Genomic DNA, 26,446 nt, shown 5'->3' with positions numbered 1-26,446 from the left:
CCGCGTCCCCCACCGAGTCCCCGTCCTCCTCCGGGAGGTGGCCGCCAGCAGCCGGCCCATCGACCGCACAAGGTACGGCAAATGAACCGGCCGCTCCAACCGGCCCTGGCTCTGCCCCGATCCCACCCCCAGGATCGTCGGCAGAGGAGTCCCCACTGGGCTCTTTTAAAAATGGTGCTGGGTCGGGAAATGACAGCGGAAGGGGTTCCTCCTCCACCCCAGGAACCGGGGAACAAGGAGAGACTCGGCCATAGGAAATCCCCAGGCTCCCCAAGTGCACCAGCTCCAAAGTAAGGGGCGAGGGTGGGTGTTCCTCCCCCTCCCCGCTGCCACCCCCCGGCCCAGCATCTACAGTTTCATTAAAATCAATCATTTGTGTTTCTGCCGGGTCGAGCGACTCCCGGGGGAAGTTGATTAATAGCTGGGCGGGCTCAGGTTCGGCCTTTTCGGCCCCGCCCGCCTCAGTCCCCGGGACGCCCGACCCGGCGGCAATGCATTCCTCCGCGATCCCCACGCCCCCCACGACAGGCAGATCTTCCACGCCATCCCCGGGAGGCAGAGGCTGGGCAGCCTCGAATGTCTCACCCCCCCCCCCCGGGGACAGACTCCTCTCGCCTACAGCGCAGCTTGGGGGCGCTGGTTGGGGACGCGGGACACGCGGCGGGCACCGACTCCTCCGCGGAGGGATGTTGTTCCCCCTCCGCCTCATCGGAGCCGCGCCTCCTTTTGTTCCTGGGGGCGCGCGGAGGCAGGGAGACTTCCATGTCTGCCGAGGCCTCCCGCTCCGCCCCCCCCTTTTCCTTTTCTTGCCCGTGCCCGGGCCCCTCTGTGGTGTTGTTCAAGGGCTCGGGCACGGGCTCGGGGCACCCCGCGCTCGCCGATGACTGGGTTGGGCCGAGCGCGGTAAACAAATTGTCTGGCGCACCGAGGGGACCCGCCTCTGGATGTTTTGCCTTCCCTCGCGCCTTCCTTCCAATCGGATGCTCTTCCTCCCCCCCGCCGGAGGCCGTAATAGCAAGGGCCCCCGGCGATGCCCGCGCACCCATGGCTCCCGGCACGCGGACGCAACTAGGGGGAGGGGTGGCGGCGGCGCCAGCCTTGGCCGCCTTCGGTGGTTTGGCGGCCTTGGAGGCGGGGCAGTTCTTGCGAATGTGCCCCACCTCTCTGCAGGCATGGCACCGCACGCCGTCCGACGTCCAGAAGACTCGGTAGGCAGTCCCCTCGTGCACCACATTAAAAGACCCCTCCGTCGTCTCCTCCCGCGCCAGCCGGACAAAGAGCTGGCGGCGGAAGGAGAACACGTGGGGCCGAGCGGTATGGGGTTGATCCCCGACCTTACCTCCCCCAGTTGTTGTAGGTGAGGGAGGAGGAGCCCAGCGGGAACAAAGGGCGGGACGTTCGACACGATAACCCTCTGCGCGGTGGCCTCGAGGGGATCCACCGGCAGGAACGTCCCGCCCACCGTGAGCCCCCTTTCGAGGGCCAGGGACACCGCCCGCTCCGACCCCAGGAAGAACACAGCCTTCCCAGACATCTTGGAGGCTGCGACAATGGCCGAGGGGCCGACTACCCCAGCCATCGCCCGCACGCACTCCTCGATGGTCATTGTGGGGTGAGTGTAGCTCTTGACCCCGTGTTTTTTTGTGATTAATCTGAATGGTGGCAGGGCAGCGGGTGGCGCAGGAGGTGCCGTGGAAGCGGTTGCCACCTGCGCATATGTCCTTGCTGGCCCTGCCACCGGCGTGGATGGGGTCGCCATCACGGGGTCCCTTTAAGGGCTACACCCACCCCAAAGTCACAGGCCTTAATGGTCTTTATTGGCCTCTTGTATATTGACTGAGCAGAGGAGCCCTTAATGAGGCACACCTCTCCCCTAGTTGGCAATTGGGGAGGGGCCTTGCTCCCTCTGCTCAGTTGTCTTAATTGTTTTATCTTTTTTTTTAAATTAGAAGAAAGGGGTCTCAGAGAGAGAGGGGAGAAACAGAGTAACAGAGAAAGAGAGAGGGGGGTGGGAAGGCGGGGGGGGAACTGCGAGGGCAGGTCTCCCCTCGCAGCTGTGGGTGGGTGCAATCCCAGATGGCAAAACACAAAGTCTTTGGGGTGGTCTTCAGATGAGGGGAGAAGATGTCTTCACCTGGGGCAGCTAGAGCCACCAGGCACACACTCCTAACGATGTTTAATAGGGTGATTAAGAAAAATCTTCAGCCTGGTAGCTCCAGCTATCCCAGGCTAGGCAATTGGGGGGGTTCAGTTGTGTGTGGGGCCTAGTTGTAGCAAGGCCCCCACACACACTTCCACACACACACACACCCCCCGCGATGTTCCGGCCCTCAGTGGTCTTCTTTCCTCCCCCCACCGATTCAACAAAGTCTTTTTGGGACTGCACCAATACACCCACCTGTTGAATGGTAGAGTCTCCCTCCTTCCACACTGGATGTTGTTGTTGTTGGTCCTTTCCCCCTCTCTCCAACTCTTTGCAGAATGGTAAAATGTTGTTTAAAAGTTTTCTTTTCTCCTCCTCTCCCTCTGGGTGAAAGTTGGTGGTGAAGCCCCTTTCTTCCTTCTCTTCCTGGGCTGGTCTCAGGGCTCTCCAGGCAGGAGCAAAAGTTGATAGCTGCTCCTCTCACTGCTCTCAGCTCCTACTGTGCAGGACACGCCTCCACTGCTCCACAATTGCATGAATCCCAAAAAGTTAGTTTGCAGGTGCAGCAGGTAATCAGGAAGGCGAATGGAATGTTGGCCTTCATTGCGAGAGGGATGGAGTACAAAAGCAGGGAGGTCCTGCTGCAACTGTATAGGGTATTGGTGAGGCCGCAGCTGGAGTACTGCGTGCAGTTTTGGCCACCTTACTTATGGAAGGATATACTAGCTTTGGATGGGGTACAGAGACAATTCACTAGGCTGATTCCGGAGATGAGGGGGTTACCTTATGATGATAGATTGAGTAGACTGTGTCTTTACTCGTTGGAGTTCAGAAGGATGAGGGGTGATCTTATAGAAACATTTAAAATAATGAAAGGGATAAACAAGATCGAGGCAGAGGTTGTTTCCACTGGTCGGGGAGACTAGAACTATGGGGCACAGCCTCAAAATATGGGGGAGCCAATTTAAAACCGAGTTGAGAAGGAATTTCTTCTCCCAGAGGGTTACGAATCTGTGGAATTCTCTGCCCAAGGAAATAGTTGAGGCTAGCTCATTGAATGTATTCAAGTCACAGATAGATAGATTATCAACCAATAAGGGAATTAAGGGTTACAGGGAGCGGGCGGGTAAGTGGAGCTGAGTCCACGGCCAGATCAGCCATGATCTTGTTGAATGGCGGAGCAGGCTCGAGGGGCTAGATGGCCTACTCCTGTTCCTAATTCTTATGTTCTTATACAGGGTGCCCACTGACTCACTCCCCTGTTTTACAAGGAGCCTACTGACTCACTCCCCTGTTATACAGGGAGCCCACTGACTCATTCCTCTGTTATACAGGGAGCCCACTGACTCACTCCTCTGTTATACAGAGAACCCACTGACTCACTCCTCTGTTATACAGGGAGCCCACTGACTCATTCCTCTGTTATACAGGGAGCCCACTGACTCACTCCCCTGTTACACAGGGAGCCCACTGACTCACTCCCCTGTTATACAGAGAGCCCACTGACTCACTCCCCTGTTTTACAAGGAGCCCACTGACTCACTCCCCTGTTATACAGGGAGCCCACTGACTCACTCCTCTGTTATACAGGGAGCCCACTGACTCACTCCCCTGTTATACAGGGAGCCCACTGACTCACTCCCCTGTTATACAGGGAGCCCACTGACTCACTCCTCTGTTATACAGAGAGCCCACTGACTCACTCCCCTGTTATACAGGGAGCCCACTGACTCACTCCGCTGTTATACAGGGAGCCCACTGACTCACTCCCCTGTTATACAGGTAGCCCACTGACTCACTCCTCTGTTATACAGAGAGCCCACTGACTCACTCCCCTGTTATACAGAGAGCCCACTGACTCACTCCCCTGTTATACAGGGAGCCCACTGACTCACTCCGCTGTTATACAGAGAGCCCACGGACTCACTCCTCTGTTATACAGGGAGCCCACTGACTCACTCCCCTGTTATACAGAGAGCCCACTGACTCACTCCCCTGTTATACAGGGAGCCCACTGACTCGTTCCCCTTCTGATAATCACCCAGTGCATTCCCTTCGTGCCTTTGCCGCTGTTAGTGTTCCGACGAGATGCTTCCCCAGTGGCTGCAACATGGGAGGTGGAAGGCTGCTAACCTACTGAGGAGGCTGCAGATGGCCATGGAGGCTGGCCTCAAGTAACTCTGGGCCTACAAGCTCCGGGCTCAGACTGTGCCTTCTTGGCCTGGGCTGCAGCTGTCTGTGTTGGCTGGCTGACGGTCAACAGCAAGGGCACTGGCAGAGCAGCATGGGTGAGAATAGAAATGCTGTTATCCTGAGAGAGGACAGCAGGTGCCTGCTCCATGGAACCACTGACACTCTCCCGGGGCACCATCCTACCAATCTGTTGGAGAACAGATGGATGGACTGCTGTGACGCCCCGCTAGTCCCTTTAAACACTGGTATCCCATCATTTTCATCATAGGCAGTCCCTCGGAATCGAGAAAGACTTGTTTCCACTCTTAAAATGAGTCCTTAGGTGGCTGAGCAGTCCATTACGAGAATCACAGTCTCTGTCACGGGTGGGACAGAGAGTGGTTGAAGGAAAGGAAGGGTGGGACTGGTTTGCCGCACGGTCCTTCCGCTGCCTGCGCTTGGTTTCTGCCTGCTCTCGGCGACGAGACTCGAGGTGCTCAGCGCCCTCTCGGATGCACTTCCTCCACTTAGGGCAGTCTTTGGCCAGGGACTCCCGGGTGTCGTTGGGGATGTTGCATTTTATCAGGGAGGCTTTGAGGGTGTCCTTGTAATGTTTCCTTTGCCCACCTTTGGCTCGTTTGCCATGGATGAGTTCCAAGTAGAGCACTTGCTTTGGGAGTCTTGTGTCTGGCATGCGAACAATGTGGCCTGCCCAGCGGAACTGATCAAGTGTGGTCAGTGCTTCAATGCTGGGGATGTTGGCCTGGACGAGGACGCTAACGTTGGTGCGTCTGTCCTCCCAGGGAATTTGTAGGATCTTGCGGAGACATCCAGAGCCATGATGGCAGCAGTCTGAGCTTCCCCTGCTGCCCTCGGACGTTGGGTGGCTGCTGCGTGTGCTGCAATGGATTCCACAAGTCTGCTGATGGCGGTGTGTGCCCGATCCAGGTTGGAAAGAATGGGCTCTAAGCTCTGCGTACAGACCTGTGCCAAGTGGTGCTGGACTCCTCCATGCTGCTTGATATGGAATGCAGCTTTTCTGTGGTTGTGTATACTGATGGTGTATAGTGGTTGTGTATACTGATCGTGTATAGTGGTTGTGTATCGTGTGGTTGTGTATACTGATGGTGTGTAGTGGTTGTGTATAGTGTGGTTGTGTATACTGATGGTGTATAGTGGTTGTGTATAGTGGTTGTGTATAGTGGTTGTGTATACTGATCGTGTATAGTGGTTGTGCATACTGATCGTGTATAGTGGTTGTGTATACTGATCGTGTATAGTGGTTGTGTATAGTGGTTGTGTATACTGATGGTGTATAGTGGTTGTGTATACTGATGGTGTATAGTGGTTGTGTATACTGATGGTGTATAGTGGTTGTGTATACTGATCGTGTATAGTGGTTGTGTATAGTGGTTGTGTATAGTGTGGTTGTGTATACTGATGGTGTATAGTGGTTGTGTATAGTGGTTGTGTATACTGATGGTGTATAGTGGTTGTGTATAGTGGTTGTGTATACTGATGGTGTATAGTGGTTGTGTATACTGATGGTGTATAGTGGTCGTGTATGGTGGTTGTGTATACTGGTTGTGTATACTGATGGTGTATAGTGGTTGTGTATATTGATCGGCCGCCTTCTGTTGCCTGGCCCATCGAAGTCATCATCTCAGTCCTCTGCAACAGAACGAGTGTGTGAGCTGGCGTCTGCCCTATCCTTTCCTCCTGCCCTGCCTCCTGCGCACTCGTGCCCAATGTCTCGCCGTGTGCAGATCCTCCCCCTATCCTGGCCTCCAAAATATGCACAGTGTCAATATCTCAGCTGGTGGCTGCGAGTATGAAAGCGAGTGATGGTTCTGTACATTGTCACTGTCCTCTTCCGCTTTCTCCACTGACTGGGCAAGTTCCAGTTCTTGGGGGATCTGAAATGAAAACGGGACAAGAATTGGGTTGTGGTGAGGGGAGAGGAGAAAGTGAAAAGTGTGTGCTTACACCGTCAGCAGCTCCTCAGTCACAAGAGATTGAGGGATGAGAGAAAGTGTGTGTTTGCACCATCAGCAGCTCCTCAGTCACAAGAGATTAAGGGATGAGAGAAATGTGTGCTTACACCATCAGCAGCTTCTCAGTCACAAGAGATTGAGGGATGAGAGAAGAAGGATTAAGTATGCAGATACCCTCATCATCGATTGTTTCAGCGCCGCCAGTGGCCACGGCCCTTCCCATGACGACCAGCACTGTCTCCTCCATGGGGTTAAAACATGGAGGCACGCTTGTCCTCCTCCAGTCTTTCCTGCTGCCTGCTGTTATGTGCCATCTTCCTGCAGGAAAGAGGGAAGTGTGTCAGTGAATGTCCTGCAATATTTTTGGATGATGTCGCTATCATGGTTGAATAGCTGCCAGTGTATGTGAGTTGTGTGTGTGTGTGTGTGTGAGGCTTGCAGTAGAGCTAAGTGTGTGGGGGTGAGGTAAATCACATGAATAGCAGGGTTGATGGCGATTGTTGGTAAGTGATTGATGGGGGTGTGGTGAATTGAGCAATGGATGAGGCTAGTGGTGCACATGGCAGGATATGCTGTTTGAAGGTGAACTTACTGACCTCTTGACACATCGTGTCAGATCATTAAACTTGTTCCTGCACTGCATCCATGTTTAAGGAGCAGCACTCCTACCTTTGATCTCCACTGCTATTTCTTCCCACCTCCTCTTGAGCATGTGTCTATTGGGTCTCCTGCCACCACCCCTCCCCCCCTCCGCAGATTCAGGAAATCTCTCCCAACATTCCATCTCTTCCAGCGCATTATCAAAAAACCTTGGTGCATGCTCTCTACCATGGTCAGCCATTGTTCACTCTGTCACAGGACAGATTCACTTCTAAAACTACTCCCAGTCCCTGTTGCAGCCACAATGCACCTCCCCTTTAATAGGTGCAGGCTGCCTTTAGGTTGCGCAAGGCACTTGCGATATTGGGCCCCCTGCTGATGCGTGCAGCCAATGAACGGTGCAGAGCATGCTAGCTGCACGCAGCAATCGTTTAAAACAGCAGGCAGCACGAATTTGATGTGCTGCCTTCACCGTGGGTTAATCAGTGATTGACACGTGACCGACAGCTTGCTCAAAGAGGTCCACTTTAAGGAGTAGAGTGAGGTAGAGAGGTGTAGGGGTTTAGGGAGGGGATTTCAGAGGGAGGAGTGAGGCCATGGAGAGAATTGAACATGGGAATGACCATTTTAAAATGGAGGCATGGCTGGACCAGGAGCACAGGGGTGATGTGTGAACGGAACTTGGTGCGAGTTGGGACAGGGGCAGCAGAGTTTTGGAGGAGTAGATGTTTATGGAGGGTGGAAGATGGGAGACCAGCCAGGAGAGCATTGGAATAGTCAAGTCTGGAGGTAACAAAAGCATGGGTGAGGGCTTCAGCAGCAGATGGTCTGCACGTGAAGGGGGTCAGTTCAAAACTGATTTGCAGAAACCGTATTTCAGTGAGTGAGTGGTCAATCTATGGAACAGACTGTGGAGATAGTGGAAGCAGTCAGTATTGATTCAATAAAATGAAAATCAGATAGATTTCTTTGAGAAAATAATATTTTGGGATACAGTGTATGAGTAATTTGAGACATGATGTGTGGTGAGTGTAGTGTGCTTGGGAGAAACAGGCAACTTTCATAGAATCATAGAATGGTTACAGCACAGAAAGAGGCCATTGGGCCTGTCGAGCTCGTGCTGGCTCTCTGCAACGGCAATTCAGCTAATCACACGCCCCAATCCCTTTTCCCATAGCTCTGCAATTTTTTTTCCTTCAGGTACTTATCGAATTCCCTTTTGAAAGCCACGATTGAATCTGCCTCCACCACCCTCTCAGGCCGTACGTTCCAGATCCCAACCACCTGCGGTGTAGAAAAAAAATATTTCCTCATGTCGTCTTTGGTTGCCAATCACCTTAAAATGGTGTCCTCTGCTTCTCAACCTTTCCACCAATGGGAACAGTCTCTCTCTGTCTACTCTGTCTAGACCCCTCGTGATTGTGAACACCTCGATCAAATCTCCTCTCAGCCTTCTCTGCTCCAAGGAGAACAACCCCAGCTTCTCCAGTCTATCTACGTAACTGAAGTCCCTCATCCCTGAAACCATTCTCGTAAATCTTTTCCGCACCCTCTCCAAGGCCTTCACATCTTCCTAAAGTGTGGTGCCCAGAATTGGACACAATACTCCGGTTGAGGACGAACCAGTGTTTTATAAAGGTTTGTCAGAACTTCCTTGCTTTTGTACTCTATGCCTCTATTTACACACACAATCTGCAAAGGGATATAGACAGGCGAAGTGAGTGGGTAAAAATGTGGCAGATAGAGTAAAATGTGGGAAAATGTGAGGTTATCCACTTTGGCAGAAATAATAGAAAAGCAAATTATAATTTAAATGGAGAAAAATTACAAAGTACAGAGGGACCTGGGGGTCCTTGTGCATGAAACAGGAAAAGTTAGTATGCAGTTACAGCAAGTAATCAGGAAGGCAAATGGAATGTTGGCCTTTATTGCAAGGGGGATAGAGTATAAAAGCAGAGAAGTCCTGCTACAACTGTGCAGGGTATTGGTGAGACCACACCTGGAGTACTGCGTACAGTTTTGGTCTCTGTATTTCAGGAAGGATATACTTGCATTGGAGGCTGTTCAGAGAAGGTTCACTAGGTTTATTTCGGAGATGAGGGGGTTGACATATAAAGGTAGGTTGAGCCAAAACACATTGGAGTTCAAAAGAATGAGAGATGATCTTATCAGAACATATAAGATAATGAGGGGGCTCGACAAGGTGGATGCAGAGAGAATATTTTCACTCATAGGGGAAACTAAAACTCGGGGACATAGTCTTAGAATAAGGGGCCGCCCATTTAAAACTGAGGTGAGGAGGAATTTCTTCTCTGAGGGTTGTAAATCTGTGGAATTCTCTGCCCCAGAGAGCTGTAGAGGCTGGGTCATTGAATATATTTAAGACGGAGATAGACAGATTTTTGAGCGATAAGGGAATAAAGGGTTATGGGGAACGAGCAGAGAAGTGGAGCTGAGTCCATGATCAGACCAGCCATGATCTTATTGAATGGCGGAGCAGGCTTGAGGGGCCTGGTGCCCTACTCCTGCTCCTATTTCTTATGTTTTTATGAAGCCCAGGATCCTGTATGCTTTTTTAACCACTTTCTCAACCTGCCCGGCCACCTTCAATGATTTGTGCCCAGATCTCTCTGTTCATGCACCCCCTTTAGAATTGTACCCTTTAGTTTATATGTCCCCGCCTCGTTCTTCCTACCAATATGTATCCCTTCGCACTTTTCTGCGTTAAATTTCATCTGCCACGTGTCCACCCATTCCCCCAGCCTGTCTGTCTTCCCGAAGTCTTATCACTAACCTCCTCACTGTTCACCATACTTCCAAGTTTTGTGTCTTCTGCAAATTTTGAAATAGTGCCCTGTACACCCAAGGCCAAGTCATTTATATATATATCAAAACGAGCAGTGATCCCAGTACCGAGCCCTGGGGAACACCACTGTATACCTTCCTCCAGTCCGAGAAACAACCCTTCACCACTACATTCATTCTCCACTCCCACTCTGATCTCTCCATCCTCGACTTCTTACACTGTTCCAATGAAGCACAAGTTAAGCTTGAGGAACTGTCGGACTTTTTCCGATGAGTTTCGAACACCAAGACTTCTAAGAACACTGAGATTTTCCAATACAATGGACTTTATTAAAAAGATTAAAAATGACTATAAGTTCCAAGTTCAACACTACCGGCTACAGGTTTTAAAATTAAACCGAACTACAAATTCTTCTAGCTTCCCAATTTCAGATTCAACCTTTTGCAATATCTATGCCTCTAGTTAGCCAGTTACGTACAACTAAAATAAATTCTCCTTTGCAATATATATGCCTCTAAGTTAACCAGTTACACACACTTAAAAACAAATTTAAACTTTGTATATGCACTAAGTTAACTAGTTATGCACAATTTTTCTCAGCAATAACTATGCTCAAACTGGCTCAGTATAATTCAATGGGTGATCAATCCACCTGAATATACCTTCCATGTGTTCAACCGTCCATCTTCCAGCACCTCCCTTCCGGTGTCTTTTTCCAAGCTCCTGTGTTTAATAGTTCAAAAAAATTAGGCCCGGGTAGCAGTCAGATGTCCAGTTGTGTTTGGCCAGAGATAACTTGACCATTTTGCTGATTAGCCAACTCCACTGTCCTTCAACCTGTCTCATCCTGTTTGATGCCTCTTCCTGTTTAATTCCAACCTGCGTGTAGTGTGTCATGCCCAATCCCTGGGGCTACTTTCAAACAACTTGTTTACAGATGATTTTTTTTCTTCTCCTGCAAGCCTTCAGAACACCACCTCATCTTTTGTTTCGGCACTTTACAGCCTTCGGGACTCAACATCGAGTTCAACAATTTCAAACCAGAACCTCTGCCCCTATTTTATTATTTTTTTCTGGGTTTTTTCCCCTTTCCTGCGGCAACTGGTGGTGATTCTGCCATTTACAGACTATCTAGACTCATCTTTTGTTTCTTAACTTGCCCCATAACCATTTCCTTTTGCCTCGCACCATCATCCCTATTATCTCTAATCTCTCCTGCCTCCCACCCTATCACAAACCTCCCCTCCCCCCCCCCCCTTTCCCTGCCCTTACATTTGCATAAACCTGGTACATCGCTAACTTTTTCCAGTTCTGATGCAAGGTTGACTTGAAAAGTTAACTCTGTTTCTTTCTCCACAGATGCTGCCTGACCTGAATATTTCCAGCATTTTCTGTTTTTACGTTCACCACTACTCTCTGTTTCCTGTCACTGAGCCAATTTTGTGTCCAGGCTGCTACTGTCCCTTTTATTCCATGGGCTTCAACTTTGCTGACAAGCCTATTTTGTGGCACTTTATCAAACGCCTTCTGGAAGTTCATCGACACCACGTCAATTGCACTGCCCTCATCAATCCCCTCTGGACCTCATCAAAAAAACTCAATCAAGTTAGTTAAATACTTGATAATAGTTGATGGATGTTTTTGTAACTGGAAGGCTGTATCCAGTGGGGTTCCACAGGGCTCAGTGCTGGGTCCCTTACTTTTGTGGTATACATCAATGACTTGGACTTGAATGTTGCGGGTATGATTAAGAAGTTTGCAGATGGCACTAAAATCGGCTGTGTGGTTGATAATGAAGAAGAAAGCTGTGACTGCAGGAAGATATCCATGTACTGCTCAGGTGGGCAGAACAGTGGGTCGATGAGGGCAGTGCAATTGACATGGTGTACATGGATTTCCAAATGACGTTTGATCAAGTGCCACATAATAGGCTTGTCAGCAAAGTTGAAGCCCGTGGAATAAAAGGGACAGTGGCAGCATGGAATTCAATCCGGATAAGTGTGAGGTCATGCATTTGGGGAGTTCTAACAAGGCAAGGGAATACACATTCAATGGTAGGACACTGAGAAGTGTAGAGGAACAAAGGGACCTTGGAGTGCAGGTCCACAGATCCCCGAAGGTAGCAGACCAGGTTGATAAGGTGGTTAAGAAGGCATATGGAATACTTGCCTTTATTAGTCGAGGCATGGAATACAAGAGCAGAGAGGTTGTGCTTGAACTGTATAAATCACTGGTTAGGCCGCAGCTGGAGTACTGCGTTCAGTTCTGGTCACCACATTACAGGAAAGATGTGATTGTACTAGAGAGGGTACAGAGGAGATTTAAGAGAATGTTGCCTGGACTGAGAATTTTGGCTATGAGGAAAGATTGGAGATGCTGGGTTTGTTTTCTTTGGAACAGAAGAGGCTGAGGGGAGACCTGATTGAGGTGTATAAAATTATGTGGGGCCTGGATAGAGTGGATAGCAAGGATCTGTTTCCCTTGGCAGAGGAGTCAACAACCAGGGGGCATAGATTTAAAGTGATTGGGGGGAAGGTTTAAGGGGATTTGAGGGGAAATCTCTTCATTCAGAAAGTGGTGGGGGTCTGGAACTCACTGCCTGAAAGGGTGGTAGAGGCAGAAACCCTCACCATATTTAAACAGTACTTGGATTAAGTGCCGTAACCTACAGGGCTATGGACCAAGAGCTGGAAAGTGGGATTAGCTGGATAGCTCTTGGTCGGCCGGCGAGGACACGATGGGCCGAAATTGCCTCCTTCCGTGCTGTAAATTTCTATAATTCTATGAAACACGATTTGCCTTTAACAAATCCGTGCTGGCTTTCCTTTATTAATCCATACTTATCCAAGTGACTGTTAATTTTGTCCCTGATTATCGTTCTAAAAGCTTCCCCACTACCGAGGTTGCACTGACTGCCCTGTAGTTGCTGGGTTTATCCTTACACCTCTTTTTGAACAAGGGTGTAACATTGGCAATTCTCCAGTTCTCTGGCACCATCCCCATTTCTAAGGAGGATTGGAATGTTATGGCCAGTACCTCCGAGATTTCTTCCTTCACTTTCCTTCACATCCGAGGATGCATCCCATCCGGTTTTTGTGACTTATCTACTTTAAGTCCAGTCAGTCTTTCTAGTATTTCCTCGATCAATTTTTATCCCATCCAGTATCTCAATTATCTTTTCTTTCACAATGACATTGGTAGCATCTTCCTCCTTGTTAAAGACAGAAGTAAATGAGTCATTTAGTACCTCAGCCATGCCCTCTGCCTCCATGTGTAGGTCTCCCCACACCACCTCTTACTACCCGTTTCTTATTTATATGCCTATAGATGACTTTTGGATTTCCTTTTATTTTAGTTATCATTCTATTCTCAATTTCAGATCTTAACCTCTGCCCATATTTTGCCCTGATGGATTTTTTCCCTCTCTTTGTTTCCTGAAGTAGCGGGCAATTATCCTGCCACTTACACCCTATCTAACTAATCTTTTTCTAACTTCTGCTATTACCATCTCAAGTCAGCCCTTCATCCCTTTTGTCTCTCTAATCTCACCTGTCTTCCACCCTGTCACAGACCTTCCCTTTTGTTCTTTCCTCCCCTCCCCCTTTCAGTGCTCCTTCCCAGAATTTGTTCTTTTCGAACACTCACCAGTTCTGACGAAGGGTCATCGACCTGAAACGTTAACTCGGTCTCTCTCCACAGATGCTGCATGACCCGCTGAGATTTCCAGCATTTTCTGATTGTATTATCTCTACTCTATAGTTGTTGCACCTTTCTGTAATTTCCCTGAAAATTTTCTCCTTTATATCTTTCCCACGAGTTGGTGGCCTGTAGAATACACCTAGTAGTGTAATGTCACCTCTACGTTATTTATTAATTCTAAGCAAATAGATTCTGTCCTGGACTCCAGGAAACCTGTCTCTCCAGCACTGTAACATTCTCCTGAACCAATACTGCCACATCACCTCCTATCGTTCCTTCCCTATCTTTCCTGAACACCTTATATCCAGGAATATTTAGCACTCAATTCTGCCATTTTTGAGCCAGGTCTCTGTTATCACCATAATATCATATTCCCATGTGGTTATTTGTGTCCGCAGCTCACAACCTTATTTAGCATCCTCCGTGCATTCACACACATGCACTGTAAACCTGTCTCAGAACTTCTTGCATTCTCTCTTAGTTTGACGCTACCTAAGACTGTACTATTTCATACTCTGGTGCTAACTGTCTCTCCCCATCCTTTGTGCACTTTGTTTCCCCTTTCGAATGCTACGTCCTGGTGCCCAACCCCCTGCTAAATTAGTTTAAACCCTCCCCAATAGCACTAGCAACCCCCCCATCCTGGCAAGGATATTGGTCCCGGCTCGATGAGGTGCAACCTCTCCGGCCTGTACAGGTCCCACCTCCCCCAGAACTGGTCCCAATCAGGAATGCAAAGCCTCCCTCCTGCACCATCTCTCCAGCCATGCATTCATCTGCTCTATCTTCCTATTTCTATACTCACGAGCTCGTGGCACCGGGAGTAATCCGGTGATTACTATATTTGGGGTCTTGCTTTGCACCTCTTGTTCCCAAAGTGCTCCACCACAGGGGGATTCCCTCACCATGTCTGGCTCTGTTGTAGACTCATTGACAGATTGATTGATATGATGAGTCAACAACAGCAAATATCGTATCATGGGACCACCCAGATGGTAGAAGACGAGCTAGATGGACCTTGGATGTCCTGTGTAGCAATTCCTATGTTGGTGTATTATGGAGATGGATATAGGTGGTCTCAGTGATGGTGAGGATATGGGGTCAGAAGCTCAGCTCAGGATCAGATAGGGCAGCGAGGTTGCAAACAGTCCAGTTCAACAGTGTTCAGGGGGTGGGATGATAACCAGGAGGGTCGATGAGGGCAGTGCGTATGATGTAGTGTATATGGACTTTAGCAAAGCTTTTGATAAGGTCCCACATGGCAGACTGGTCACGAAGGCCATGGGATCCAGAGCAAAGTGGCAAGTTGGATCCAAAATTGGCTCAGAGGCAGGAAGCAAAGGGTAATGGTAAATGGGTGTTTTTGTGACTGGAAGGATGTTTGCAGTGGGATTCTGCAGGGCTCAGTGCTGGGTCCTCGCTTTTTGTGGTATCCATCAATGATATAGATTTGAATATAGGCAGTATGATTTAGAACTTTGCAGATGACAGTAAAATTGGCTGTGTGGTTGACAATGAAGAGGAAAGTCATGGGCTGCAGGAGGATATCAATCTACTGGTCAGGTGGGCAGAACAGTGGCAAATGGAATTTAATCCAGAGAAGTGTGAGGTAATGCACTTGAGGAGGGCTAATCAGGAAAATGCATACACATTAAATGATAGGCCACTTACAAGTGTAGATGAACAAAGGGACCTTGGAGTGCTTGTCCACAGATCCCTGAAAGTAGCAGGCCAGGTGGTTAAGAAGGCATACGGAATGCTTGCTTTTATTGGCTGAGGCATAGAATACAAGAGCAGGGAGGTTATGCTTTAATTGTATAATACTCTGGTTACGCCACAGCTGGAGTACTGCGTGCAGTTCCGGTCGCTGTATTATAGGAAGGACATGATTGCACTAGAGAGAGTGCAGAGGAGATTTACTGGGATGTTGCCGGGAATGGAGAATCTTAGCTATGAGGACAAATTGGATAGGCTGGGTTTGTTCTCCTTGGAGCAGAGGAGGTTGAGGGGAGACCTCATTGAGGTATATAAAACTTTGAGGGGCCTGGATATAGTGGATAGCAAGGGCCTATTTCCCATGGTGGAAGGGTCAATTACAAGGGGGTATAGTTTTAAGGTGGTTGGTGGAAGGTTCAAAGGGGATTTGATGGGGGGCTTCTTTACGCAGAGGGTTGTGGGGGTCTGAAACTCACTGCCTGGAAAGTGGTCGAGACAGAAACCCTCACCACATTTAAAAGATGGTTGGATGGGCACTTGAAGTGCCATAAACCTGCAGGGTTACGGATCTAGAGCTGGAAAGTGGGATTAGACTGGATAACCTTTTGTTGGCTGGCGCAGGTACGATGGTAAGTACTGCAGGGAATCGAATACGGCCAGAGTGATGATCTGGACCAGTTTCAATCGTCTGGATGGGTTCGAGAGGAATTTTCCCAGATATTTTCCCCCAATTGGCCTGGGTTTTTATCTTTTTTTGTCTCTCCCATGAGATCATATGGCTCCGGTTGGGGTGGAGTGTAGAATGTTTCAGTATAAGGGGTGTCACAGTTGTGTGGGGCAGATTGGTTGGGCTGGGTGCTCTTTGCCTTTCCGCCATTGCACATTGTTCATAGGTTTATATGTCACCTTCAGGGCTGCTGACCGAGGGCCGTAAGGCTCTTTGTCGGCCGGCGCGGACACGATGGGCCGAAATGGCCTCCTGCCCTGTAAGTTTGTATGTTTCTCTGTAGTCAGTGGCAAGGGAATGGAATTTGTAGCGTCAGTGGCTTCGGTTTTCCAATATTTAATTAGAGGAAACTTCGACTCATCCAATACTGGATGTCACACAAGCAGTCTGACAGCACGGAGGTCGGGAGAGCTGGTGATCAGGTACAGCTGAAAATTCAGTGGCAATAAGTTTATTTCCTGGAGCTTTTCTTCATACCTCGGTTCCCCCAAGGCCTGGGACCACACTGGTCTCTTCTCTGAAGCTTTCCCAATACATGTAAAGCCTTGCTGAAATAGAATGACCAAAATTACCCCGAACTCTAGAATGGCCTCACCATCGACCTGCACGATATCAGAAATGCAGTCGGGAATTTGTTACTGAAGAGCTAACTCCCTCCAATCCATCTGTGCTAAATCCCTCATACCATCCCAGACCCATCCACTTTGTTTGACATTGCACTTCGATGTGAAGGTTCAATATGTTATGTATGTATGTAAACATTACCAAAATGTAAGACTTGCCACTAGGAGGCACACCTGTGGGAGACCTTAGGGTCACCTGTGCACCCTGGGGCAAGCACCATGCTGCTTCCTTACTCTGGAGTCTGAATAAAGAGACCAAGGTCACAACAGTTTGAGCTTGCGATACGGTCCTGTGGATTTATTCTGTACGTAACAAATTGGCGACAAATAACGGATCACGAACTTTCATGCGGTAATGGCTGCCGTTGGTATCCTTGAGAGATTTGTTGAGGGTGATGATTGGGAAGCATTCATTGAGCGCCTCGACCAGTACTTTGTGGCCAACGAATTGGATAAGGCTGAGACGGCGATCAAGCGCAGGGCGATTCTCCTCACCGTATGTGAGTCTTCGATATATGGCCTCCTCAAAAACCTGCTGGCACCGGTCAAACCAACAGACAAGTCATGCACAGAGCTGTGGACGCTGGTTAGGGAACATCTCAAGCCAAAGGAGAGCATCCTGATGGCTTTTACATGCACTGTCGCTCCGAGGGTCAGAACGTGGTGAGTTTTGTCACCGACCGAAGACGCCTTGTGGGGCAGTGCGAATTTGCCGGATCTTTGGGGGAAATGTTGCGGGACTTTTTCGTACTTGGAATTGGCCACGAGGTCATTCTTCGCAAACTGCTGTCTGCCGAATCCCTGGATCTGAGCAAGGCCATCACAATAGCCCAAGCCTTCATATCTACGAGCGATAACATGAAACCGATATCTTCACAGAATCGAAGCTCACCGGCAAGTACTGTGCATAAAATAATATTTTCTGCAGGCAGAACGGTACAGGACAGGGCCCACACGACTGCAGAGGCCAGACCTAGACCGAGAGTGACTCAGAGTCCGCCATGGGGCGTGAATGCGTATCCATTAGCACCATGTTGCACTGCGGGAGCAGCCATACAGCTCATCAATGTCGATTGAAGCACTACATGTGCAAGGGCTGTGGAACAATGGGGCACCTCCAGCGAATGTGCAAACGACCTGTAACTCACCATGTGGCAGAGTCAGGCGAGGATCACGATGAACGAGCAGGAGAGGCAACTGAACCTGAGGATGAAGAGGAAGTATGTGGGATGCACAGGTTCACCACCAAAAGCCCTCCAATAATGTTAAAAGTTGAACTTACCGGCACTCCAGTCTCCATGGAACTAGACACGGGGGAGAGTCAATCAGTTATGAGCCAGAAGGCAGCGAGAGGCTGTGGGGCGACGAAGCACAGCGACTCAAGCTGATCCCGATTCAGGCAAAGCTGCACACCTACACCAAGGAACTGATACCAGTTATTGGTAGTGCGGACATAAGAGTATCCCATGAGGGAGCAGTGCACGTTTTACCTCTGTGGATTGTTTCAGGTGATGGACCAACGCTGCTTGGTAGGGGGTGGATGGGGAATATTCGGTGGAAAGGGGAAGACCTCTACGTACCTTCTCCGACGAATGACATCTCCCCTTCTCAAAGGCTGAGCGAACCCCCACCTTCAGCTGAACCAGGCATTGAAGTGCAGATCCCCGAGGTACAGGCCGCTCACCACGACCATAAGGAGGTGATGATCAACTGAGCAGTGGTACAGGTGATGTACCCACCACCCGAAGCCGACGACCTCTTCGCGACGATGGAAGAGGCTCCAGGTCGATCATGTGGAGTGGGACTCCGGCCAAAATGATCCGAATGCGTCTTCCCGATGCCAGAGGCAAAATCCCTGGGGAGGAAGATCATGGCAGTCAGCATCACGGACACGGACGAGAGGACGTCCAGACCACGGGGCGAAGGTGCGTCCAGACCACGGGGCGAAGATGCGTCCGCAACGAAACGGAGGAATGTGTCGACCAGCAAGGAAGACGACTGGGTTTGGGGCAAAGATAAAGGGGCGGCCGCTGAGAAGGCCAGGAACCCACCACGTTCCAATAAGTTGTTTGCACTGTGTAATCCATGTGAGCGGTCTTTCGCAGCCAATGATGTACCATTATATGGGGTCGGGGGGGGGTATTGTGTTCCTAACACAGATGAGGCTGCACACAGGGAGGTTAAAGTAACAGTGACCTCAGTCGTTATTAAGACACTCCAGAGTGAGCTACAGGCCTTGGGGGCCGGCTTATATACAGTGATCCCAAGGGATGCTGGGATCCCTTGGGACTTAAGGGGATGAGCTCCCTGGTGGCGGAACATGGAAGTGCATGCTTTACAGATACACAACAGGGGGAACCTTGCAACAAGCCAAAGTAGCGGGCGAACACCAACCGGTCGTATATGTATCTAACAAAATATTCGTAGCAAGCGAGATGTTACCGCACGTGGTTGGGAGTGTTGTGCAGCAAGCAAAAGTAGCGGGCGAGCCCCAAACAATTGAACATGTATCCAATAAGTTAATCAAGGCAGCAGCCTGTATTCACGGGACTAAAAAGACGTACCAAAGAATGTCCCAACATGTACTCGAGTCAGACAAGCTGCCCATCCCACAAGTTTGGGAGAGCAGAGGCACCATTATCGATGCGTTGTTTCGAGAATGTCTAACACTGTGCACTGCAAAATGATCCGCCACGGGCCAGGCACTGAGAATGGCACTAATGCCCTCAATTGCCTACTGTTGCCCACCACTGGGGTGAAAATGGCGCAGCCTGCAGACTCACTTGCGATCGTGGAAGTGCGAGAAAGCGAGGGATTAACAGTAACAGCCCTCCAGTTTAGGACCTGGACCAGCCAGGATCCCACGTTACTGCCTGCTAAAGGTAAACTGCTGGACGGGATGTTGCAACCTATCCGTCGCAAAGGCGAAAGGCCCATCCCAGCGTTGCAAAGTAAGGCAGGACGGCTACACACAGTCGGTGGTCCGGGGCCCCCATACTACAGCCCAGGATCCACAGGGACCACTACGTCTCCTGCCACTACCGAAAGTCACAAGGCCATTGCGGCCATCCAGGGCTTGCTAGACCTCAGGGTCAGCGACAATAGCCTGGAGCACAGACCAAATCACTAAACCATGCACCATTCGTGTCATGGTAGACTCCCCACAGACCTGGGTGCTACGCAGTCACCAGACAGAATCACTCAGAAGCAAGCCTTCTGCAGGCCATCAGCAGAGAATGCACCATGATCGCACAGCCGCCACCCCCCCAACCCCCCCCCCCCCCCCACGCGACATCAGAATAAGTGATGTAGACCATGTTCAGGGCTCCAGTCGGGCCGCTAGCACCGAATTAACCAAGGAGGGGAATGGAGTGTATGTGATGAAAACGGAGCTTTTGATTGTGAAACCGTGTTCTGGGCCAACATGTAAAGCATTTGGACTGGACCAAACTGCGAACTACAGATAACCAGGAACCACTGTGAAAGGACCTGGCCCCCAGTGACCCATTAACACGATCGACTTCCCACCACATCAGGACTTCAAGCCGGACGATCGACCCAGGGACGCGGGATGCCAGATCGCCTCAACTTGCAAATAACTTACCCACAAGATTTTGGGGGGGTGATGTTATGTATTGTGTTCCTGATGAGACAGCACACAGGGAGGCTAAAGGAACAGGGACCTCAGTCTTTATTAAGACACTCCAGAGTGAGGAACAGGCCTTAGGGGCCGGCTTATATACAGTGCTCCCAACGGATGCTGGGATCCCTTGGGACTTCAGGGGATGCGCTTCCTGGTGGCGGAACATGGGAGTGCATGCTTTGAAGATATACAACATTATGTATGTATGTAAACCTGACCAAAATGTAAGACTTGCCACTAGGGGGCACACCTGTTGGAGACCTAACGGTCACCTGTGCACCCTGGGGTAAGCAGGTATAAAAGGTGATTCACCATGCTGCTTCCTCACTCTGGAGTCTGAATAAAGAGACCAAGGTCACAACAGTTTGAGCTTGTAATACAGTCCTGTGGATTTATTGTGAACAAAACAGAATACATTCCAAGAAAGAGCTTGTGGAGTGTCTGGGACTGGAATGGGTCTCGATGTTTGAAGCGTTTGTTTGAATGTGGTATTTGGGTATAGAATGGCGGACCTGATTGAGATTGCTTAGGTTCTGATGTTGGCTTGTCCCACCTGACAATTAATGCTGCTTTTCCTCATTCAGCCTTCTGTACCAAGAAAATCGATCATTACCTCATCGAGGCTGTCACAAAGGTCTGTATCTAAAGAAAAGAGAAATTCCAGGGTTCAGCACAAACCGTCTTTGGAGCTGCTGGAGGACCAGAGCTCCCAGTTCGATGAAACGGCATCGAGCTCTTCTGGTGAGTTAAGGGGTTGTTTTTTTTCCAATTACTAGTAACAATCTTAGCAAGTCCTGTGAAACAAACAGAACCATTTGTATTTTATTGTGCTCTAAGATGAGTAATGTTGGTGCTAGAAATGGCACACACAGCTGAAGATTAATGCACACTGTTCTCTTTGTGTGAGTTCTTTCACAGTCTCTCTCTATCTCTCTCTCTCTCTGTGTCTCTGTCTGTCTCTCTCTCTCTCTCTCTCTCTTTCTCTCTCTCTTTATCTCTCTCTCTCTCTCTCTCTCTCTCTCTCTCTCTCAGTGAGAGTTCTGGATGAGTGCAGCTCCAACAACAATCAAGAAGCTTGACACCATCCAGGACAAAGCAGCCCACTTGATCGGCACCGCATCCACCACCTTCAACATTCACTCCCTCCACCACCGGCGCACCGTGGCTGCAGTGTGTACCATCCACAGAATGCACTGCAGCAACTCGCCAAGGCTTCTTCGGCAGCACCTCCCAAATCCGACCTCTAGCACCTAAAAGGACAAGGGCAAGCAGGCGCATGAGAACACCACCACCAAGTCACATGCCATCGCGACTTGGAAATATATCGCTGTTCCTTCATCGTCACTGGGTCAAAATCCTGGATCTCACTCCCTAACAGCACTGTGGGAGCACCTTCACCACATGGACTGCAGCGGTTCAAGTAGGTGGCTCACCACCATTTTCTCGAGGGCAATTAGGGATGGGAAATAAATGCTGGTTTTGCCAGCAACACCCACACATCTCATGAACAATTATAGAATCCTAGCACAGTAGGAGACCATTGGGCCAGTCGAGTCCGTGCCGGCTCTCTGCAAGGGCACTTCAGCTAGTCCCACTCCCACTGTCTGCTTACAAACAATTCCAGGAGACACAGCCCACGGGCACTATCTCTGCACGTCACTCCTCAGGCAAGCACCCACTGTTTCCTTCTCATCAGTCCCTTACCCATTTCCAGAATTCACCTTTAATCAGCACCACTTATTCAACAGCCTCGCGTATGGAAACATAGAAAATAGGTGCAGGAATAGGCCATTCGCCCCTTCGAGCCTGCACCACCATTCAATAAGATCATGGCTGATCATTCCCTCAGTGCCCCTTTCCTACTTTTTCTCCATACCCCTTGATCGATTTAGCCATAAGGGCGATATCTAACTCCCTCTTGAATATATCCAATGAACTGGCATCAACAACTCTCTGTGGTAGGGAATTCCACAGGTTAACAACTCTCTGAGTGAAAAAGTTTCTCCTCATCTCGGTCCTAAATGGCTTACCCCTTATCCTTAGACTGTGACCCTTGGTTCTGGACTTCCCCAACATCGGGAACATTCTTCCTGCATCTAACCTGTCCAGTCCCGTCAGAATCTTATATGTTTCTATGAGATCCCCTCTCATCCTTCTAAACTCCAGTGAATAAAGGCCCAGTTGATCCTGTCTCTCCTCATATGTCAGTCCAGCCATCCCTGGAATCAGTCTGGTAAACCTTCGCTGTACTCCCTCAATAGCAAGAACGTCCTTCCTCAGATTAGGAGACCAAAACTGAACACAATATTCCAGGTGAGGCCTTACCAAGGCCCTGTACAATTGCAGTAATACCTCCCTGCTCCTATACTCAAATTCCCGAGCTATGAAGGCAAACATGCCATTTGCCTTCTTGACCGCCTGCTGTACCTGCATGCCAACTTTCAATGACTGATCTACACTGACACCCAGGTCTTGTTGCACCTCCCCTTTTCCTAATCTGGCACCATTCAGATAATATTCTGCCTTTGTGTTTTTGCCCCCAACGTGGATAACCTCACATTTATTCACATTATACTGCATCTGCCATGCATTTGCCCACTCACCTAACCTGTCCAAGTCACCCTGCAGCCTCTTAGCGTTCTCTTCACAGCTCACACAGCCACTCAGTTTCGTGTCATCTGCAAACTTGGAGATATTACACTCAATTCCTTCATCCAAATTGTTAATGCATATTGTAAATAGCTGGGGTCCCAGCACTGAGCCCTGCGGCACCCCACTAGTCACTGCCTGCCATTCTGAAAAGAACCCGTTTATCCCAACTCTGCTTCCTGTCTATCCGCGTCAGTACATTACCCCCAATACCATGTGCTTTAATTTTGCACACCAATCTCTTGTGTGGAACCTTGTCAAAAGCCTTTTAAAAGTCCAAATACACCACATCCACTGGTTCTCCCTTGTCCACTCTACTAGTTACATCCTCAAAAAATTCCAGAAGATTTGTCAAGCATGATTTCCCTTTCATAAATCCATGCTGACTTGGACCGATCCTGTCACTGCTTTCCAAATCTGCTGTTATTTCATCTTTAATAATTGATTCCAACATTTTCCCCACTACTGATGTCAGGCTAACCAGTCTATAATTAACTGTTTTCTCTCTTCCTCCTTTTTTAAAAAGTGGTATTACATTAGCTACCCTCTAGTCCATAGGAACTATCCAGAGTCGATAGACTGTTGTAAAATGATCACCAATGCATCCATTATTTCTAGGGCCACTTCCCTATGTACTCTGGGATACAGACTATCGGGCCCCAGGGATTTATCGGCCTTCAATCCCATCAATTTCCATAACACAATTTCCCACCTAATAAGGATATCCTTCAGTTCCTCCTTCTCACTAGACCCTCGGTTCCCGAGTGCTTCTGGAAGGTTATTTGTGTCTTTCTTCGTGAAGACAGAACCCAAGTATTTGTTCAACTGGTCTGCCATTTCTTTGTTCCACATTATAAAATCACCTGAATCTGACTGCAAGGGACTTACGTTTGTCTTCACTAATCTTTTTCTCTTTGGAAGCTTTTGCAGTCAGTTTTTATGTTCCTGGCAAGCTTCCTCTCATACTTTATTTCCCCCCTACTAATTAAACCCTTTGTCCTCCTCTGCTGAATTCTAAATTTCTCCCAGTCCTCAGGTTTGCTGCTTTTTCTGGCCAATTTATATGCCTCTTCTTTGGATTTAACACTATCCTTAATTTCCCTTGTTAGCCACGGTTGAGCCACCTTCCCCATTTTATTTTTACTCCAGACAGGGATGTACAACTGTTGAAGTTTATCCATGTGATCTTTAAATGTTTGCCATTGCCTATCCACCGTCAACCCTTTAAGTATCATTGCCAGTCTATTCTAGCCAATTCACGTCTCATACCATCGAAGTTACCTTTCCTTAATTTCAGGATCCTAGTCTCTGAATTAACTGTGTCACTCTCCATCTTAATCAAGAATTCTACCATATTATGGGCACTCTTCTCCAAGGGGCCTCGCACAAGATTGCCAATTAGTCCTTTCTCATTACACATCACCCAGTCTAAGATGGCCAGCCCTCAAGTTGGTTCCTCGACATATTGGTCCAGAAAACCATCCCTAATACACTCCAGGAAATCCTCCTCCACCGTATTGCTACCAGTTTGGTTAGCCCAGTCTATATGTGGATTAAAGTCACCCATGATAACTGCTGTACGTTTATTGCACGCATCCCCAATTTCTTGTTTGATGCTGTCCCCAACCTTACTACTACTGTTTGCCGGTCTGTGCACAACTCCCAGTAGCGTTTTCTGCCCTTTGGTATTCCGCAGCTCCACCCATACAGATTCCACATCATCCAAGCTAATGTCCTTCCTTACTATTGCGTTAATTTCCTCTTTAGCCACAACGCTACCCCACCTTCTTTTCCTTTCTGTCTATCCTTCCTGAATGTTGAATACAGACTGATTCCCGGGATGGCGGGACTGACATATGAGGAGAGACTGGATCAACTGGGCCTTTATACACTGGCATTTAGAAGGATGAGAGGGGATCTCATAGAAACATATAAAATTCTGACGGGACTGATCAGGTTAGATGCAGGAAGAATGTTTCCGATGATGGGGAAGTCCAAAACCAGGGGACATAGCCTTAGGATAAGGGGTAAGCCATTTCGGACTGAGATGAGGAGAAACTTCTTCACTCAGAGAGTTGTTAACCTGTGGAATTCCCTACCGCAGAGTTTTGTTGATGCCAGTTCATTGGGTATATTCAAAAGGGAGTTAGATATGGCCCTTACGGCTAAAGGGATCAAGGGGTATGGAGAAAAAGCAGGTAGCCATGATCTTATTGAATGGTGGTGCAGGCTCGAAGGACAGAATGGCCTACTCCTGCACCTATTTTCTATGTTTCTATGTTACCCCTGGATGTTGAGTTCCCAGCCTTGGTCACCATGGAGCCATGTAGTAAAACACTGAGCTCTCACAGCATTCCATCTCATTTCTGTTGCAGACAGCCAACAATCGGTTAGCAAAGTGTCTACAATCAACTTTGGATTCGATCAAGTTTCCCCTCATCAACAGGTGAGAGACACACACTAGGATGGGCTTTCTGACACATCTACCTGTGCACACACTGAGTAAGTAATGGGGTCTTTGGGCCTCGAGCCCCACTCTGCACAATCACATTGTCCCTTTTTATTACCACTCCAGCTGCAATACATTGGCCCAGCTGGACAAGACATGCAAAACACAAACATTGGCCAGGGTAACCTTGAGGAAGAGTTCATAGGGTGTATCCGGCATCGTTGCCTTGAACCAACCAGGCAGCAGACTATCTTAGATCTGGTCCTGTGTAATGAGACAGGATTAATAAATGATCTCCGAGTAAAGGATCCTGTAGGAATGAGTGACCATAATAGCATGGTTGAATTTCAAATTCAGTTGGAGGGTGAGAAAGTTAGTTCTCAAACCAGGGTCCTAAGCTTAAATAAAGGAGCCTACAAAGGTATGAGGGCAGAGTTGGCTAAAGTGGACTGGGAAAATAGATTAAAGTGTGGGACGGTTGATGAGCAGTGGCAGACATTTAAGGAGATAATTCATAACCTGCAACAAAAATATATCCCAATGAGAAAGAAAGACTGTAAGAGAAGGGATAACCATCCATGGCTAACTAAGAAAAAGGATGGTATCAAATTGAAAACATGGGCATACAATGTGGCCAAGACTAGTGGGAGGCCAAAGGATTGGGAAACTTTTAAAAACCAGAAAAGAACGACTAAAAAAATGATGCAGAGAGGGAAGATTGATTCTGAAAGTAAACGAACACAAAATATAAAAACAGATAGTAAGAGTTTCTACAGGTACATAAAAAGGAAAAGAGTGGTGATAGCTTGGAAAGTGTGGATGTACAGAGGGACCTGGGTGTCCTTGTACACTAGTCATTGAAAGCAAACATGCAGGTGCAGCAAGCAGTTAGGAAGGCAAATGGTGTGTTGGCCTTCATTGCAAGAGGATTTGAGTACAGGAGCAAGGATGTCTTACTACAGTTATACAGGGCCTTGGTGAGACTGCACCTGGAGTATTGTGTGCAGTTTTGGTCTCCTTGCCCAAGAAAGGCTATACTTGCCGTAGAGGGAGTGCAGCGAAGGTTCACCAGACTGATTCCTGGGATGGCAGGACTGTCGTATGAGGAAAGATTGGGTCGACTAGGCATGTATTCACTAGAGTTTAGAAGAATGAGAGGGAATCTCATTAAAACGTATAAAATTCTGATGGGGTTGGACAGACTGGATGTGGGGAGGATGTTTCC

General features: G+C 48.8%; 1 protein-coding gene across 7 annotated transcripts in view; it reads left to right on the top strand.

The window, feature by feature from the left end:
• The window catches only part of LOC139256877 (protein FAM227A-like), a 129,883-nt gene that overhangs the window by 78,533 nt on the left and 24,904 nt on the right, over nucleotides 1-26,446 (top strand). For all 7 annotated transcript variants that reach the window (XM_070874339.1, XM_070874338.1, XM_070874341.1 and 4 more), the window contains 2 exons: nucleotides 20,708-20,864; nucleotides 25,148-25,218. In XM_070874339.1, coding sequence (XP_070730440.1) covers nucleotides 20,708-20,864; nucleotides 25,148-25,218 — 228 coding nt within the window. The remainder of the gene's footprint in view (nucleotides 1-20,707; nucleotides 20,865-25,147; nucleotides 25,219-26,446) is intronic.

Source organism: Pristiophorus japonicus, unplaced genomic scaffold, assembly GCF_044704955.1.
Source record: "Pristiophorus japonicus isolate sPriJap1 unplaced genomic scaffold, sPriJap1.hap1 HAP1_SCAFFOLD_789, whole genome shotgun sequence".
Taxonomy (NCBI): domain Eukaryota; kingdom Metazoa; phylum Chordata; class Chondrichthyes; family Pristiophoridae; genus Pristiophorus; species Pristiophorus japonicus.
Note: the sequence above shows the minus strand (reverse complement) of the source record. Positions and strands in the feature narration are given on the sequence as shown.